At 33.7% G+C, this 19,788-nt stretch overlaps 1 protein-coding gene across 1 annotated transcript; it reads left to right on the plus strand.

Annotated features, from left to right (window-relative positions):
- Positions 1-1,945: 1,945 nt before the first annotated feature.
- LOC137810638 (AP-1 complex subunit gamma-2-like) lies at positions 1,946-19,678 on the plus strand. Its single transcript, XM_068612021.1, has 18 exons — positions 1,946-2,386; positions 3,583-3,885; positions 4,051-4,192; positions 5,087-5,260; positions 5,850-6,029; positions 7,142-7,296; positions 8,339-8,429; positions 8,523-8,686; positions 9,154-9,208; positions 9,965-10,087; positions 10,175-10,270; positions 10,862-10,989; positions 11,837-11,941; positions 12,022-12,278; positions 12,698-12,934; positions 13,020-13,195; positions 18,448-18,552; positions 19,123-19,678. Exons 1-18 carry the CDS (start codon positions 2,355-2,357, stop codon positions 19,216-19,218), a joined length of 2,619 nt encoding a protein of 872 aa, XP_068468122.1. The 5' UTR covers positions 1,946-2,354; the 3' UTR covers positions 19,219-19,678.
- Positions 19,679-19,788: the final 110 nt, after the last annotated feature.

Below are 19,788 nucleotides of genomic sequence, written 5' to 3' on the forward strand. Positions count from 1 at the left end.
CAGAACACACTCTAGTTGCTTGCTCGAGCCCTCATGCTACGCACAAGGGACTAGAAAAGGATTGTTTGCTAGGACCAGAAAACAGCACACAATATACAGTTCTTTACCACCTTCAGAGCGCCTTTCACGGTGCTCCGATACGAAGGTGCAGAGTTTTGGTGTTTCTTGTTAACTGACTTGAGCGTCCGAGTGCAAACGGCCGCTAAGGCGCCCATTTGTTCACTTCTTTGCAGGTGTTCACAGATTACCAGAAAAGGGTGTCACTAGCAGACGGGCAAGGTTGCACAGAAAGACGTACCTAGGTCAACCGGCAGGAACAGTTATATTCATAGGAAGAATTTATATTTCTGAGAGTTGGTCGTCAAATTGTTGAAAACGATAAAAGAACGGAAGAAAATAAAAATATACAAGTGAATATGAAAATTGAGTGAAAATTTTCTATGAGATTGATTTTTTTTCCCAACCTTTTTGGACATGATTGAAGTATTCAAAATATATTTTTATTTGTCATTTAACTAATTATTAAATTTTTACTATCATATTTTATTTTTAAAATTAAATTTAAGGATATTTAAATTGGAGTGGATTTAAAAAACAATTAAGAGATTGTTTATTTGTTAGTATAACAATATTTTTTAATATTATTTAGTTATTGACTAAGGTAGAGAATAAAGTAGAAGATTTGGATATTGACAAAAATGATGCTTTATGAAATTAAACACAAAAATTAAATACAAATCGGGTTTAGAAAAAAGTATTCGAGTTAGTAGAATTTAAATGTTACATATAAATTAGAATTAAGAAGATCTTTCATATTTCTTTAATTAATCGTTAATTGGTAAATTATTTGTATACCTTATATTTAAAATAAGAATATAAATGCTCAATTTTCTTCTGCAAACTAACACACTATACATTTTTAATACTTTTCTCAAAAATAAAGATTTGAACTTTTAAATGTTATTATTTTTTTAAAAAAATTTATCCTATGAATTACCCTCATATAATATTTTTTAACGAAACACTCAATAACTGCTTAAAATCACTCTTAAATTGTGTATTTTTTTTTTATTTTGAAAATTCACCATTAACTTTAAAACCGTTTTTAAACGGTCCATTTTATACATTTTAATTTTTTTTCCAATTAGTTAATTAAAATTTATTTTGCATATAGTAAAGATTCTATCTAATTAAAAAATATTTTTTCATTCATATTTCTAAGCCTAAATTTAATAATTATTTGGAATATCCAAAATATTTTTTATTGACAATTTTTTGTTATTTGTAATCTAAATACACGAAGTTAAATTTTATTTACAAACCATAACCGTATGTAATATAATTACTCCATTTGTGTTATTTTCAACGATTTCTTAAGAACATACTTTTTTTTTACATACTTTATGTCCTTTTTTCTTATCAAACCTATTAATTTGTAATCTAAAAACTATTAATATTTAACCCAACATGAAACAGTATGTTGCAATAAAAGTGTTAGTGACAAATAGTTGTAGTTAGACAAAACAGTATTTTTCCTATATTTTAAAAATGAAGATGTGTTTTATCATTTTATTTTAATATAAAATATAACAATGCAATAAAAACGCGACCAAGTACATAAGACATGTTTTTGATAGAATTAATAAAAAAATTAATTTTTAAACTGATCAAATTTAAATAATAAACACTTTTAATGTTTCATTCCCAATTACAAATGAACAAAATCTCTTAAGTAACGTTAATGCATCCGATGACTCAAACAAATGCTGCTGACTCTTTTCTAACACTTTTTTTCCAGATATTTTTAACACTTTGTTTTTTAAACTATTTTCTTACACTTTGTTTATAAATTGATGAAAATTAAAAAATATAAATTAATTAAGCTTTCGTGACTCGAACAAAGTCTTCATCACAATTAAATTAATACTCAAGTAACATCTTTCTTTCTCAGGCTGAGGACTGAGGAACATTTTTTTAAAAAATTTTACTAAAAGGGATTTAAATTTACGAAACTGTCCCTAATTAATTATCATTTTTAATTGTTCGGAATTTGTAATTTTAACCCATTTTTCATTTTTTCCTTCTCAGAGATTTGAGACAGAAACGTTAAAATTGTAAAATCGTTGCAAAAGTGGAAGAGAGAAAAGGTGCGGTGGTGTTGAGGTGTTTGTTTCCTCTGAAAATTCACAGAACTCGCACACACACAACACACAACGCAAACAGTCGCTTCGTATCAGATCCGAATCTCTCTTCGTTTCGCCGATTCGGATCTCCGATTGATCTTCTTTTCCGATTCCTCCTCGTCGCAATTGGATCCGATTTGAGCTTCTCGCCGTACATAATCACCGTCAATCATGAACCCGTTCTCTTCAGGAACGCGTTTGAGGTAAGCAATTAAATTCTTCTCTTCTTCGCTTGGTCGCTTGGATTTGATCAACGCCGACTGCACGCACGCACACGCTAACACGCACGACCACACTCTCACATCATGTACAATGCGTTGGAATGTTCGTTCTTCTTTGTGCTGGTTTTGTAGCTGAGTAGGGCTTTGCGTTTGGAAGAATCTTAAATTATCTCCGCATTTTTATTTTATTGGCATTTACTGCTTTTTTTAGTTGCGTGGTCGCGATTTTGTGTTTTTCTTTCAGCTGAAATTAGTGATATACATGTTAACAATTTATTTGGTGGCTGGTTTTGTTGTGCTTAGCTCGTCGAGGTTTTCTCTCAGTGTCCGAATCGGATGCTGATATTGAACTCTAGGTTCTAGCGCCGAACTTGAATAAACATTTCAGAGTTTCATTCGTGTAATTATAGAAGCGTTGGAACATTGAACAATATGTATTCTATATATTGTTAGGATGAAGTCTTAAGCGTAGAGATATGTAGTTGCAACATTGTAAGCTACTGAGTGATAGATCTTTATTAGTTTATTTGTCTCCCTCGTCCACAGAATGTCACTGATGCTGTCCCTATTAAGTACTGTGACCTACCTGATTGATAATGGATTTGAATATGACGCCAATAGTCATGAGGTTTTTCATGCCGATTGTATTTTATATATTTCATAATTCCCCATTGTGAAGCAATGAATTTGTAAATTAGCATCCTATGGTTTTTGTTACTATATGTGGCCGGTCTCGAGTCTTCCAATGAATGTAAAGCATTATTTTTACTCACTCGGCTGGTTTGGAAGGGGGCAATATGCTATTCGTTAAGCACTATTGTATTGATTCTTTAATAGTTAGAGTATCTCTCGTCCTCTGCTTCTGTACTGACTCATTGAGATAAAACATTGTGTAAAATAATTGGAATTACAATTCTACTATGCTGTCACTTACATTAAGCAAGATTTTGTTTTCTTTTGTGCTCTTGCAGTTACGTATGTGTTTTCTTTTGTGTATTTGTGATTGAATTTTTATTTCAAAATTCCACTGGTTTAAACGATCAAATGCACTTAATTTTCCAGGTTTCTTGTTAGTTGTAAAGAGGAGACATGTTTAATTTCTAGTTTCTGTTTGACTTTAATTTTGATCAATATCTTTTTCTCATCGGGTTCATATTTCTCAATATCCCAACTTGTAGGGACATGATCCGGTCCATCCGTGCTTGCAAGACTGCAGCAGAAGAACGGGCTGTTGTAAGAAAAGAGTGTGCTGCCATTCGTGCAGCAATAAATGAAAATGATAATGACTATCGCCATCGAAATCTGGCTAAGCTAATGTTCATCCACATGCTTGGTTACCCCACACATTTTGGTCAAATGGAATGTCTCAAGTTGATAGCATCTCCTGGATTTCCTGAGAAGAGAATAGGTTATCTTGGCCTCATGTTGCTTCTTGATGAAAGACAAGAAGTTCTAATGTTGGTCACCAATTCTTTGAAACAGTATCCTGTTGTTGGTTAAATTTATGATTTATTTTTATATATATTCCCTGATTTTTACATTGCACTTTACAAATGTGTTATTTTGATCTTCTACCTACCGAAACAAAATGAGAGAAGGGAAGAATATTAATAATGGGTTATAGATGAGCCTTAACTGAATCACAGAGATCTTAATCACACAAATCAGTATATAGTCGGACTTGCTCTTTGTGCTTTGGGAAACATCTGTTCAGCAGAAATGGCACGTGATCTTGCACCAGAGGTTGAGAGATTGTTGCAATTTCGAGATCCAAATATTAGGAAGAAGGTAATTTCCATTGTACTTCATGTATTGTATCAGTGATTTTTGTCATATATTGGGGGAGAAAATGTCATGAATGATTTTATGGTTTCATAGTGACACAGTATCTTCTACGTAGTGACAGTAACATATTGCCTTTCACATATAATGGTTAGTGCTGTAACTTTCTCTACAATTCTACAATAGGTTGCTTATTTGTCATAGTTATTTCTTTTTGTAGTTTCTTGTAATAAAGGTTTGAGTAATGGATTGTAAAGAATTCTCTTACACACATCTATAAATTATTTTCAACCATCTGATGATTATGCCTTTGTTCTATAAACTTTTTAATTGTATTTGAATCAAGGAAGTAATTCTGATGCACAAATACAATGATGCTTTGTGTTTGATGCCCATTTGAAGAATCTGCATTTTCATCATGTAATATTAATAATAATAATCCTTACCTTAGGGTGGTCTGTTCAGCGTGCTACATCTATTTGACATCACAGTAAATTTTGGTATGTATAATCATGCCTCATATAACAAAAAATGTTGAGTTATGAGAACGGATGTGAAGCATTGAGTGGTTGTAAAGTATCAACTTTCTCATTGATTACCAGGAAAATATTGTTTGCCACCAGTACCTTTTTCTTTCATTTTCATTTTTTTGAGTGAAAGTTCTATCAAACTTTCTCCTAAGTACTTAGCATGCAACAATTGGTTTTATAGTCTTGTCTATATTATCACATGTACTAGAGATCTCCCTATTCTCATTTTCTAGATATTTATAACCTTTTAATGTAATTTAATGTTTGAGTTATTAATAGAACCCTTCCCATTTAACTGCTTGAATGATGACTAATCATTAATTATTCAGAAAAATTCATTCACAGAAGTTAACCGTGTTCACTGTTGTAGGCAGCATTATGCTCTATAAGGATCATAAAGAAAGTTCCTGATTTGGCAGAAAATTTTATCAATCCTGCTACTGCCTTACTTAGGGAGAAGCATCATGGGGTTTTGATCACTGGGGTTCAGCTTTGTACAGATCTGTGTAAAATTAGCACTGAAGCTCTTGAACATATTAGAAAGGTAGTTTTTCATCTCCTTTTTAAATGATTTTCTGTAACACAGTGTACTTTCCTATAACTCACTTTGCATATTAATTGAAGATTTGAGGTAAACTTAAATACTATAGCCTTAGCATGACAAATATTTTCTTATGCAAATCGAAATTATCTATATATACGAGCATTCTTCTTGGTATTTGGGAGTTAATAGCGTCCATGAATTCTTGACAGTGTTATAACCTAAAAGAAATTTAATGAAGTTATAATCTAGAATATGGGATTTGTTGGGTAGTGAATTTGAAATTTCCTTGCAATACTGCAAGGGCTTTTTTCGTGAGATTGCATTATGGTGTTTGTAAACTCGATGGTTCAAAAAATAACATACTGTTTCTAAGCTCATAGCACCATGTGTTAGTTTCTGCAAGCTAGTCTGTTGGTCATAAATAATAGTATACACTTATTTGAACTGTAAATGCACATTAAGTTTCATACATGTAACTTTATGGTCACAGTTAACTTCTAATTGCATTATTATATGAAGAACTCCAGAAAATTGAGCTACGATTTGGAAAGCTTTTATCGTAACAACATTTTGTGACTAATTATTACAGAAATGCACAGATGGTTTAGTCAGAACACTTAAGGATCTAGCGAATAGTCCATATTCACCAGAGTATGATATTGCTGGTATCACAGACCCATTTCTCCACATCAGATTGCTTAAACTTTTGCGAGTGCTGGGTGAAGGTGATGCTGATGCTAGTGACAGCATGAATGACATACTTGCTCAGGTCAGCTGTGTGTTTATGGTGAATTTTATGATATTATATTATTATAGAGCTCATTAGTCATGCTGCGATGCTTCGTTATTTGACCATGCCTTTATCAATTCTCACCTTATAAGCCTATTTTGAAGGGCTTAGTTATTAATTAGGCCTAAATCCACTTTTTAATATGGTATGAGGCGTATCTTAGATTCATTAAAAGGGTCACTCACCATGTTATTCATGTACCATGCCCCATAATGTTGGACATGAGGGAGTGTATTAGGAAAAAATGGAAGTGCATATTGACTAGATAGAGATAATACTAAAATGCAGCATATAAGTGGGGGTAGTCCTTATTTTATAAACCAGTTTGGTAGGGTTGAGTTATATCTAAACTCACTTTCTAAGAGTACATAACCCTATTAACACAAACATTTAAAGGAGTTAATGGTACAAAACTTCTGCTCCAGCTAAATGCATTAAAGGGCTATCTATTGTGGTTTTGGATGTTGGTGTGTTTGGGTGGCACTGGTCAGAGGAAGATGTTTTTATAGGTTTATGTATTGTATGTTTGGTTTTGCCTTAATGTAAGGTTACTTTTTAGAATATGCATAAAGTTGAAGATTTGTTTTAAAATCTTTTATTTATTTATTTTTTCTTGTGTGCATGTGAATGTATGGCAGTATTTGTAAGGGGGAGATGGTCTCACATTATAAATAGCTGTTGATATGGAAGCCCATTGAGAAGCTGGATTTTCTTCTATCTTCAAATTTCGCTGTATATTTCTGTCTAATTCTTTGAAGGATTATAAATTGGGTGAAAGAGAAAGGAGGGAATTTTATAATTGTATACTATATAAATTTTTTGTTCAGGAACTAGTATTTATGTGTGATTTAGTTACTGTTAGAATTCTTCAGTTAACTGGCCAAACTAAGTTTTTTAATCAATTGTGTTAACCACTTGTTGTAGTAATCAAGAGTTAGGTCATTTGTTTTATTATTCTTAGGTTTTCTTCTCTGTAGGCCAAATCAATGTTTATGGGTAAATTAGTTTTAATCTACTTGTCTTTCTTATTGTTGGTGGCCATCTCTTCTGAATTTAAAGGTTGATAATTTGACACTTACTGCCTGTTTTAGGTGGCTACGAAGACCGAGTCAAATAAAGTTGCAGGGAATGCCATTTTATATGAATGTGTTCAAACAATAATGAGCATTGAAGATAATGGTGGCTTACGTGTATTAGCCATTAATATTCTGGGAAGATTCTTGTCAAACCGTGACAACAATATCAGGTTTATTTCTGGTCATTACTTCTCCTTCGTAACTAACTGGAAATTTTAATCAAAACCTACTAACACTAGTGGATTGAGTGTTCAAATTGCAAGTTTCACTATAATACTTAAAAGAAACACAAAAGAAACACTAGTGGATGGTGCTTCTTGGGTTGAGCTATAGTAAACTGGACTCAGCAAGTCATTTGAGCAATCAAATTATTGTCTTACCAATTTAACACATTTAAAAAATTAAGGAATGGCCTGTTTGTTTAAGATAGAATGCGATTTTAGTATGGAATAGTTTAGTGGTTGTTTTCTTGAGATTTTTAAAGAAGTAGTAGTTAATTCAGGTTTGTCTACAATCAGAAAATCACCATTTTTGAAGTAATTAATTTTACAAGAAGCTATTCTAAAATGTAATTTTATTTGTGATGGGACAAAATCCAATTATACCACCATGTGTCAAAGGATCCTAACCATTTGTGATTATTTATAGTTTCTGATTATCTTTAAAATCTGTAACAAAGAAAAGGATTATTTTTTGAAAAAAGAAGTAATTGTTTGATGAAAAAATTTCTAAGCAAATGGACCCTGAAAAAGAATAGAATCCCAAATATAGTGACACCATTTGCTTGATTATAACTCTTAAAAAGTATATTTAAGCCTAAGTCAACCTTACAAAACTGTCTTGTAAGGCGGGGATAAAATTCAAGTAGCTGATGTCTACAGTTATGCATTAGGCTGTATTGTGAAATTTATGTAGTTTGAATTTATTTTGCTCAAAATCTTGGTTGTAATATTATCTATGTTGCTTATAATAATATATGCTATGCTGTGGCTAAATTTGTTCTTTGGCTGTTGACAGAAAAAGGCCTATATAACTTCTATATTACTATAAAATAAATCGTGTGCCCATTCAATTTCTTTAATACTTCATAAAGCTTATAATTAATATTGCGTCTAGTGTTCTTCAAGCTCATTCATTCCATCCTTCTGTTTTTGTTTTTGTTTTAAATTTAATTATTGAAGTGAATCTTACTCTTTTACCCTCTTCCTTTAGATATGTGGCATTAAACATGCTAATGAGGGCTGTAACAGCTGATGCTCAGGCAGTACAGAGGCACCGTGCAACAATTTTGGAGTGTGTGAAGGTATTAAATTTGTCTTCTTCCTTGCTTACTTAGTGACAAAAAAGAGCTTTGTTTTAGAATTGTAGGAGTTGATCACTTGACTCTTCCCTTCAGGATTCAGATGCTTCAATTCGGAAAAGAGCGCTTGAGCTTGTTTATGTTTTGGTCAATGATACTAATGTGAAGCCCTTGGCAAAAGAGCTTATAGATTATCTGGAAGTCAGTGATCAGGATTTCAGAGCTGATCTCACTGCCAAAATTTGCTCCATTGTAGCAAAGTGAGTCATAAGATGCTGAATGCCATTCCTTTTTCAGTATACCTCATTTGTTTTTATTATTTTCTTTTTACTTCTTGGCAAGGAGAGAAGAGGAGGATGCCAACTGTGTGAACTATAATTCTTCTTTTTTCAGTATCAATAATTTCTGGATCACTTATTCCATCATCAAAGGACATTTGATTTGTCAGAGGAACATGCTTTACTGGCATTAGTTCTTTTAGAAGATATAACTGTTTCTCATGTTGGTAGTTGTGAACATGTTTCCTGTTGGCCTTGCAGTCTTTACATTTTTGAATTTTCTGTTCTTTCTTCTACCTCTCCTCTTTGGTAAAATAAAAAATGAAGCCATTTCCCATTTTTGCATTGGTCCTTATTTTGTTACCCCCTTTCAATTTAGAACTAATTAGAGATTTTCTTAAATTGCATGCACACACATATTTAGTTGACTAGCATTTATTTATTTTCAGGTTTTCCCCAGAGAAGATCTGGTACATTGATCAGATGCTCAAGGTTCTGTCTGAGGTAATAAATATAAGAAACAAGCTTTTGTAGTGAATTAAAATTTTAAAGGTGAAAATTTCAAAGCATGCTAGCTTTTTAGGCTATCCATGATGGCCAGTGATGCGTGCTTACATGTAGACGTAATTCCTTTCCTTTAAAGTGAAAATGATTCACTGGAGGGAAAAGTGAGACATGTCAACCATAAATGCTAAAATTAAGGGAGTAGATTTTAACAAATCCATGATTATACATGTGCATGTAATATCAATCGTTTTCATCTATGCTTTTAAATTCCTTGCCTTTTCTTCTAAAGTGAACTTTGCTCTTTAGAGGAGCTAAATTCTTGTATGTTAATATGATAGTTCATTTGCTTCCCATTTGGTATGGAATATTCTATGAAATCATTTGCGTGCTTAAGATCTGTCCTAAGGATAATGTCAACATTTCCCAACTTGTTATCATTTTATGATTGGTGGTGGGTGGTTCAGGTATCAATTTTAAAAGTCTGCCATGTGTATGGCATCAATTTGTTAGAGTCAGAATTGTGTTGTGGGCCATGTGTTGGTCACAAAATGTCTACCTAATAAATTTGATGGTGTATTGAGATTGTTATTTGGAAGGTGTGGTTAAGTTGTACCTTCTCAGGCCCCCTGAATGGTGGAAACTTTATGTATTGGGCTGTCCTTTTATTTTGGTTGTTGTTTTGGTGCTAGCTGTCTCCACATTGAGCCATTCAATTTAGTTTTTATATTGGGTGCATGTTCTGATCTCTATTAGGCTGGAAATTTTGTAAAAGATGAAGTGTGGTATGCCTTAATTGTTGTCATAACCAATGCTTCTGAGCTTCATGGATATACAGTAAGAGCATTGTATAGAGCATTTCAAACGTCAGCTGAACAGGTGCTCACTTCTGTTTTGACAAAATCTAGGCACTGTTATTTTTTTTTTTATGCCATTCACATAATATTACCTAATACTTTTCATCAGGAGACTCTAGTTCGAATTACAGTGTGGTGCATTGGGGAGTATGGTGACATGTTAGTCCATAATGTTGGAATGCTTGACATAGAAGATCCAATAACAGTGAGTGCTACTGCTTGAGAAGTTTATACATTTATCTAACTGTTGCTTCAGGTTGCATGAATATGATATATCTCTTGACCACAAGCAATAATTTAACAAGTTGATAAATGTATTGGCCTGGACCTTCCAGTAAACGATGTTCTAACAATGCCCTGGTCTTTGTACTACTTACTCACTGTCACTTTCATAGTTTTTATAATTCTCCCTAATTGAAGGGGGGAGTGAGGGGTGGGATTTGGTTAACATTTTTTTTAACATGCTCTGTGGCAGAAACTGCTCCAGGTTACCTGCTATTTCAATGAAAACTGGGCATGATATGTTGGTCCTAAAACCATAAATGTTAGCATTATGACTTACCTTTTTCATTTTAATTCTTATTGCATAGTTGGATTTTTTTATAGAGAGGAATGAGTTTATGTTCCGGACCTGTGTTTTTTTGTGAGAGTTGCAGCTTTATTTAACAGGATTGAACTTCTAACAATTGTTGCCTAAATCTGCTCATATATTAGTAACACATAGGAAAATCTAAAAAAATTCTTTCTTTGAATCTAATTTTTAAAAATTATTAGCCTTCACTTTTTATGCTTGCAGGTGACTGAGTCTGATGCAGTTGACATTGTAGAGATTGCCATAAACCGTCATGCATCAGATCTTACCACAAAAGCAATGGCTTTGGTTGCATTACTAAAACTCTCTTCACGCTTCCCTTCATGTTCAGAGTATGATCTGTTTTTCAAGTTGTTATTATCTACTACTGCTTACCTTAAACTGGAGTTTGCCAAGAACCAATTCACCCAAAAACATAAGTTGTTAGGTGAAACCTTATGGATGGTTTTGTGTCTAACAGGCTCCGTCACACTAGAGCCTTTGGGCTCTAAGTGTAGCACCTTACATTGTGCTGAAATCCAACATTTATTTAGAATAATGGAGGTGGAAAGGATTGAACCCATGGCCAATTGATCATAGAGGCTTTAACACTATTAAAAAGTGAACTTTAAGCTTAACTCAATCTTATAAAATCGGTTTATAAGGTGAGGTTTGCACCCACTTGTGAGACTGTATATTATGGGTGGTCCGATAATGGTCCAATAGCGGGTGACCTGATAAGTCCAACAAATTCTTGTTAGAATAGGTTCTAAATGACTCTGATACCATATTATGAAGTGGACTTTAAGTTGGTTTTATAAGATTGAGTTAGGCCTAAAGTTCACTTAATAAACACCAATATCAAGAACCAACTCTTCCAAAAGTTTAAACTATTAGGTGAAGATTCATGAATGGTTTTATATCTAAGAGCGTTGTTTCTTCTTTTCTTCCCTTTTTATTTTAGAGGAATTAGGAATATTATATTCTAGTAGAAATTCACCATACTAGGTTCAAGATAGTTTTAAAATCATATGCTTGCAATTTGATATCTAAGAGGAATCGGGGGAACTTTTTTCTTCCATGGTTGTACTACCTTCTTACTCCCATGCCCAAGACTCATGCGCCCACTGCATGTTTATTTCCTCTTATATTTTTTATTTTTAACATGGAAATTTTATTCTCTTTTGAATATGGATATAGGAGGATCAGAGAAATTATTGTTGAGTTCAAGGGAAGCTTTGTGCTAGAATTGCAGCAGAGAGCTATTGAATTCAATGCGATCATTGCAAAGCATCAAAATATTAGGTAAGGTTAATTAAGCTGTTTATTATATATCAATAGTATGGAATTCTACCACACACTCATAAGAACATGTCATTGTGCAGGTCTACTCTTGTAGAAAGGATGCCAGTTTTGGATGAAGCAACATTCATTGGTAGGAGGGCTGGGTCTTTGCCAGGCGCAGCGTCAACTCAAACTGTACCTTCAGTTAGTCTACCAAATGGTGTTGCCAAACCTGTGGCTCCTCTTGTAGATCTACTCGATCTAGGTTCAGATGATGCTCCTGCACCTAGCTCTTCTGGTGGAGATTTTCTACATGACCTTTTGGGTGTTGATCTTTCTCCAGCATCACAACAATCTGGTTAGTATTGTTGTACCTCTTGTAAATTATTATGATGGCTGAAAACAATATTTTGTGTATTTAGTAATTATCATATTTATTTATGCATCTTTGCTTTTCACCCATCCAACATAATTGTCGTTGTTTTATGAGGCATTCTCTAGTTTTCAAACCACTTGGTCCATAATAAAAACCATTATGAAGAACCTTTCTCTTATGGATTTATTGAAAATTTAGTTTTTGGTAAAACCTAATGACATTGTTTGATCCATGTAACCTACCCTACCTAAAGGGATAAGGCTTTGGTGGTGGTGGTGATTGTTGTTGTGATTTGGATTATGTTAAGAAACATGCAAACTTATTCATTTAACTTTTTATGAATACTGAATAAGTCTATCAAACATATTTGTAACATGTCTGACTTTTATTTACCTTTTTAGAAGCTGGCCAAGCTTCAAAAAGTGGCAATGATGTTCTTTTGGATCTTTTGTCTATTGGATCACCTTCTGCCCAAACCAGCTCCTCTACAGTAGACATCTTATCCTCCAATTCTAGTAACAAAGCACAAGTTTCACCATTGGATGATCTCTCATCTGTTTCACTTTCTTCAAAATCAACTTCGAATGCTGCTCCTGTGATGGATTTATTGGATGGTTTTGCCCCCAGCGCACCAAAAGGTTAACTGTGTTTAGCATTTGGGTAATATCATTGCATGATATTTAGTCAAAGTGCTGACTCCTTGTTCTTTCTTATTTTGAATAGAAAACAATGGACCAGTTTATCCATCATTAACTGCATTTGAGAGCAACTCCTTGAGATTGACATTCGATTTCTCAAAACAACCAGAAAACCCACAAACAACAGTTATCCAGGCTACATTTACGAATTTGACCTCTAATACATATACAGATTTTGTTTTCCAGGCAGCTGTTCCCAAGGTATGCCAATCAATATGCTATTGAGCTTTCTACATAAAGTGCTAAGATCTTCATCATCATTTTAATTATAAAGATATAATTTTAATTTACTGCTTTTAATATTGTGAGAAAATGATAAATGTAATTTTCTGAACGTGCCTGAGTATCTTTTCCTCGCAGCAGCTTGATTTATTTATAACACAAAGGATTACAAAAATAATAAATAACTACTATTTTCAAGAGAACAATTTAATGTCATAACTTTCTAAGGAACATTGAACTATGCTAAACACTAACTGAACTACTTGGAACGATAATAAACATTAAATGCTTCTATTCCCAACACTCCCTCAAGCTTGAGAATAAATGCTTCCATAGCATTTATTCTTTCGAAACTTCACAATCCTTAACTGAGAATATATGAAAGTTAACCTAGTGAAGGTGCCTATGGAGTACAAATCAAACCATTGTCCAGCTTAACTTTGATAAAATGGCTATCAATTTTAATGTGTTTTGTTTAATCATGTTGAACATGACTATGAGCTTATGCTAATTGTTGACTTGTTATCGCAATAGAGCTTTCATAGGTCCATCACATTTAATCTTCAAGTCTTCTAAGATCATTTCAGCCAAAGCAATTCACAAATACCTTGTGTCATAGCTAAGAATTCAGCTTCAGCAATAGATCAAGCTACAAGATTTTTGTTTTTTACTTCTTCCAAGAAAGTTGCAATATCCATTAGTGGATCTCCTATCAATTATTGACCCTACATAGTAAGTGCCAAAATAGGTTTAAAGAATTGTATTTCCATTTCTTTTATATAAAATACATTTTCTTGGTGTCACCTTAAGGCATTATAAACATAGGTATGTGGTCTGCTAGTGGACCTCTCTTGGACAGTGCATAGATTGGCTAACCAAATTAACAACAAATGCAATATTTGGCCTTGTGTGAGACAAGTAAATTAATTTTTAATCTAGACGTTTATGCATCTCTATATCAAGTGCTACACTATCATTTGCATTACCCAATTTAAAGCTCTAACCCATGGGAATACCTTAAGCAAATCAGTGACTTATTTTGGTGAGATATGAAAATACCCTTTTTTGGAGTGGGCCACTTCAATCCCCACAAGTATTTCAACCTCCCAAGAGTTCTTATCTCAAACTCCTTTGCTAGATGTTGATTTAGAAGTTGTTGTTCCTTCCAATCATTGAGAATATTGTCATCTACACATACTAACAAGACAATCACTCCCATTGAGTACGAGTGTTTGATGAATAAAGTGTGATCTCCTTGACTTTGTATCCTAAAGTTGTCATGAGTCATGACCATAGTAAATCTCCCAACCCGTGTTTGAGTGGATTTTTTTAACCCATCTTGAGTATTTTTAACTTCCAAAAAGATGGGAAACAATTTCATATCTTGATGGGACCTCCATATAGATTTATTAAACAAGCTCCCATGCAGGAAAACATATCTTTCACATCAAATTGTTGTAATTCTTGGACATAATTTGTCTAAGAGATAATATTACCCTAAATGTATTCTTTTTTGCAATCACAACAAAGGTCTTTCAGTAATTTATCCCATAGGTTTGAGTGAAACCCTTAGCAACCAATCTCACCTTGTAGCTCTCAATTGACCCATTTCCCTTATACTTTACCCCACTTCCAACCATTTCCTCATGACGGATAAACCATCTCCTGGTTTGGTCAACACCTTCAAAAGATCTTCCTGGATAGTAGCTAGAGGTTGAGAATAGCAATAACAATTCTAGAGGTATTCAGTGAAATCATGGAACACATAATCTATCGGTCCCCTTGGCCTTGGTACATCTTGTTTAGTAACGAAAGAAAAAGTAAAAGCTACCCTGTTTAAGCCAAAAGCAAAGTGTAGAAAACTTCTTGGATTTGTTCTCCAATTCTTTCATTTTCGTATCCATAGATAGCTTCCAATTTTTATCAGATGATGCCTCAAGAGACATTAGTATGAATTGAGAGAGTTTAGGTTTGCAAGAAATATTTTATGGGTGAGGGACAAATTTTAAGACATCATTTGAGAGAGAATAGAGTGGCTTTTCAATGCATTTTCTAGTTCCTTTTTTGAAGGTGATTGGAAGATATAGATCAATGTTAATTGATTGGGTTTCAGTGTCACTTGGATTGTTGTCATAGAATTAAGAATATTGTAATTATCAAAATACGAAGTTCTGAATTTGTTACGTGATATGAAGGAATTGGATTGAGCTCTTGAACATGTGTCGATCTAAAAGTGATCTTTTAGTTTTCTTTCGTCGACTTTAGGATCATTTTTATTTAGTTGATGAGGAAGGAATAAATACAATTTTTTTACTCGATCACTAGAATGGAAATCTCTAGGCTAGGAAGAATTTAAGTTTCAAATTAAGTTTCCTTATCCTCTTGCAAATTCTCCACCTGAATATAAGGTGTTTAGGAAAACAATTGATCTTTATGAAAGGAGATACAATTTTTTAGGAGGAAGATGGTAACACTTAGATATCTCTTTTAGTGAAGGAGTAGACAACAAAAACACATTTTAGGATATAGGATCAAGTATTTCCCTACCCTGACTATGAACATGAACAAATGAGACACTCGAAAATGATTGGTGTAAAGATTATTAGTAGTGAAAAAATTAGGATAGAAAGAAAAAAGAATATCCATAGGACTCTTGAATCCCAATTTTCTAGAGGGTAACCTACTTGCCCAAAATTTTTGAAACAATAGTGTTAGTTTGGGAGATGCCCATTTTTTTCTTTATGTAATCTTATTTTGCATTTTGACAAGAAGATTTATGAATTATGCCCTCTTAATGAAAAATGGTGTTATTAGGACGTGAGTTAAGTCATCCTCACAAAACCGTTTTGTAAGGTGAGGATTGCCCCACTTTGTATAATGTAAATTGGTCTTATCTCTATCTAATCGATGTGGGACCTCTAACCCACACCTCTCACGCTAAGGCATGGACATCTTATGTGTAAGACTAGATATTTGTTAGTGGTCCAATAACGAATAGTAGGTGGCACAATAAGTTCAACAAACCTTGCTAAGATAGACTTTGATATCGTATTAAGACGTGAGTTTAAAACTAACTCATCCTCACAAAACCGACAGGTGAAGACTACTCCCACTTATATATTGTAAATTGACCTTGGGATCTTCATAGGCGGCGTAATGACTTAATCGAAACATTCTTAAAGAAGTTGACATAAGTGAAATCAATAGCAACGAAGGGAGCATGGGAAACATTTATATCCTTTTCTAAGACTAAGGGTGACCTAAAAAGACACGAATGAGACCTAGTTGAAAATTTATCAAAGCAAGGACTGTGATTGTGAACAAAACAGTTGGACCCGAAGACACGAGGACTTAATGGTTGGGGAAACTAAAATAGAGTGAGGTATTTGCTTGTTGAGAATAGTGAATGACACATGATTGATGAGATAACATGTCGTTAGAAAGTAGTATTATCCCAAAATTGTTAAGGAACACAACCATGAAGTAAAAGAGTTTGAGTTGTTGCAATAATGAGTCTATTCTTGTGCTCTCCCACCCCATTTTGTTGAGGGGTATATGTACTTAAGTTTAATGAAGGATACCATGGGAAGCCACGATGAAAAGAATGATAGATATTCAAAAGCATTATCATTATATAAAGTTCAAATAGAAATACTAACTAATTTTTAACTTCATTATAAAAGGATTGAAATATGGAAAACAACTCAACTTCATTAAGAACAACCAAGTACATTAAGAATAGTCATCAATGAAAGTTACATAATATTGAAATCTTGAAGTGCACGTAACATGACTCGGGTCCCACATATTTGAGTGGACTGACATTCCTAGAAAAAAAAACTATGACTATGTGTTCCTAATTGACACGACTCGCATGATAAGATGAACAACTTAGATAGAAGTAGGACATGTTGCAACTTGCAAGGCTAAGATGACCTAATTGAGCATGGATGAAAGAAGGGTGCCACTCCAAGCCAACATGAACAAATGTCTGAAGTTCATAGACACATTGGGATTTAAATCCTATGCCAATCATCAGTCCCAGTCCTGCAAGAAAGCATAGTGTGGTGATAAGATCTAGTGCAAAAGTAGAGTACAAAGCAATGACTTCTACCTCTTGTGAGCTTATTTTCCTCCAACAGTTGTTTAAGGAACTAAGATTTGGCAAGGTATACAAATGACTCTCATTTGTGATAACCAACCTGATGCGGCGGTAGCAACAAAGAGGAGAGTGAAAACTAGTTGGAAAAAAGTGCATGGCGAAAATAGGGGTAGCTGAAAATTAGAGTGACACATTTTTTGGAAAAATTAAATAGCACGGATGAACAATGAGTCCACTAGGGAGGCATGGATTCAAATTAGGATCGGATTCCATCTTAGAAAGTGGAATTAGATTCTGACTCAACCTTACAAAATTGGCTTGCAAGGTGAGTTTTGTACACTTATGTACTATAATTTGACCATATATCTAATCAATGTGGAATCTCCAATAAATCCCTTCACATCGAGGATTGGACATCTCAAGCTTGAGATTAGATATTTGTGGATAGTCCAATAAAGTCTGATAGTGAATGATGGCACAATAGACTTACCAAACTTTATTAGGATAGACTCTAATACCATGTAGAGAGAAGCGATATGCATTCATGTGATAGAATCCTCTAGTTTGTCTGAGCACAACCGAGGAATATGTATACATATATCATACAAGGTGTTAAACATATATCAGAAAGGAAATTTTGTGAATGCCTTGAGTATCTCTTCCACTCAGTAAATTGATTTATTTTGTAACAAAAATTATTACAAAGATAATAAATAGCAAAAACTATTTCCAATAGAACAAATAAAACATTCACAACTTTAAGGACCATTGAACTATGCTAAACACTAATTGATGTACTTTTGGAAATATAATAAACATTCAATGCTCCAATTTCCAACAAGCAATACCATGATCTTTATTGTTTTAATGGAGATATTTGAAGTTCCATGCTGGTTGTTTGTTTCTCTCAATAGATTTTGATTATAAAACTGTTTGCAGCTGTCAATAGCTCGATAATTTCTTTCTATTAGTTATCTGAGCTATTGAGTGGTAAGTTATTTCATTTATTCTTTAATATCTGATAACGGTGTGCAGTTCTACTGGTTGCTCAACCGAATTTCAAAATGCTTTTCACTGCTTGGTTACCTTCCATCATCTAGTACTTACGTGTTTTATCGTTGACTTCCAGTTTCTTCAATTGCACTTAGATCCAGCCAGCAGTAACACTCTTCCCGCAGATGGAAATGGGTCCATAACCCAAAGTTTGAAAATCACTAACAGCCAACATGGGAAGGTAGATGGTCTTTTTTCTTTTGTTATTGCTTTACTGTAATTATCTGTGCCCTTGTATGGTTTAAATTCTAAAAGAAATGTTGATCACTGACATGTTGCTATAAAACGGCTAGTTTATGCTTTATTTTAATATTTGATATTACATGCTGCAAAACTGCTAATGATTTGAGCGTGTGGGTTTCGATTGATCACTACTTTTTGGATTGTTCATCAAAGCCAACCAGGATAGTATGTAGGATTGAAGTCCAATATATTTAGTTAACTGCACATTGCACAAGCACTGGAACTTTCATTTGGCATTATACAGTAAATCACATTTTCTTTGTTATTTTAATGTATCATAGCGGCTATCCCGCTATTTTCTATCTGCCATACCATTTTTGGGGTTGGCCACTCCATCACCTTATCTGAGATTGGCAACAACGGTTTAGACTCCCCCATCCCCTCCTTTTCTCTGTTTGTGCTTTGTGAATATAATTATGGTGTACACTTGCTGCGATTATTTTCCCAAAATATTTATACATATAAGTGCTTCTTAGAGAAGACTTGATTGCTGGCAATTTTTTTTCAGAAATCGCTTGTCATGCGTACAAGGATAGCGTACAAGATAAATGGCAAGGATACACTAGAGGAAGGACAAGTCAATAATTTTCCTCGTGATTTATGAAGCTCAATGATCAGGGGTCATTAAGGTGATGCACAAAACCGTTCGTTTTCCCCAGCTCTCCATAATTACTGGTGCAGTTTTAACGTTTCATTCCTTCGAATGAGGAAGGTATGGTCGGAGCATCTGGACCACTTTTTTGGCTTGAGTTTGAAGTCGATTCAGTGGCTTCACTTCTTTCTTTTACCTTTTTTTTACCTAGGTGGTTTATGTACATTAGTACAAAATATTCCTGTATGAATGTCAAAGTCAAATTTTGTCTCTCAAGGCGGTGAGAGTTGTGTCATGTTGGGTACTTGAGGTGCTTTCTTGCTATTTTTTCGGAGGTAGTCGCTCGGTCTTGCTGTCTAAAGTTATAGTGTTGTTGAATGCAATTTGGTATCCTTTAGACGATTGATATATTTGATTTTATGTAACTTTTTACCCCTAAAGATTAATGAAATGTAATCTCAAAATTATGTCAGTTCTCTTGCTCGGCGTTTGACTGTTTCATTGAAATTTGTAAGTGAGAATTATCCATTGTGAAACATTATGTTTATAAAGTTCATTTCAGTGTATGAAATTATAAGTTCT

The sequence above is a fragment of the Phaseolus vulgaris genome, chromosome 2, assembly GCF_000499845.2.
Source record: "Phaseolus vulgaris cultivar G19833 chromosome 2, P. vulgaris v2.0, whole genome shotgun sequence".
In the NCBI taxonomy this organism is placed as follows: Eukaryota; Viridiplantae; Streptophyta; class Magnoliopsida; order Fabales; family Fabaceae; genus Phaseolus; species Phaseolus vulgaris.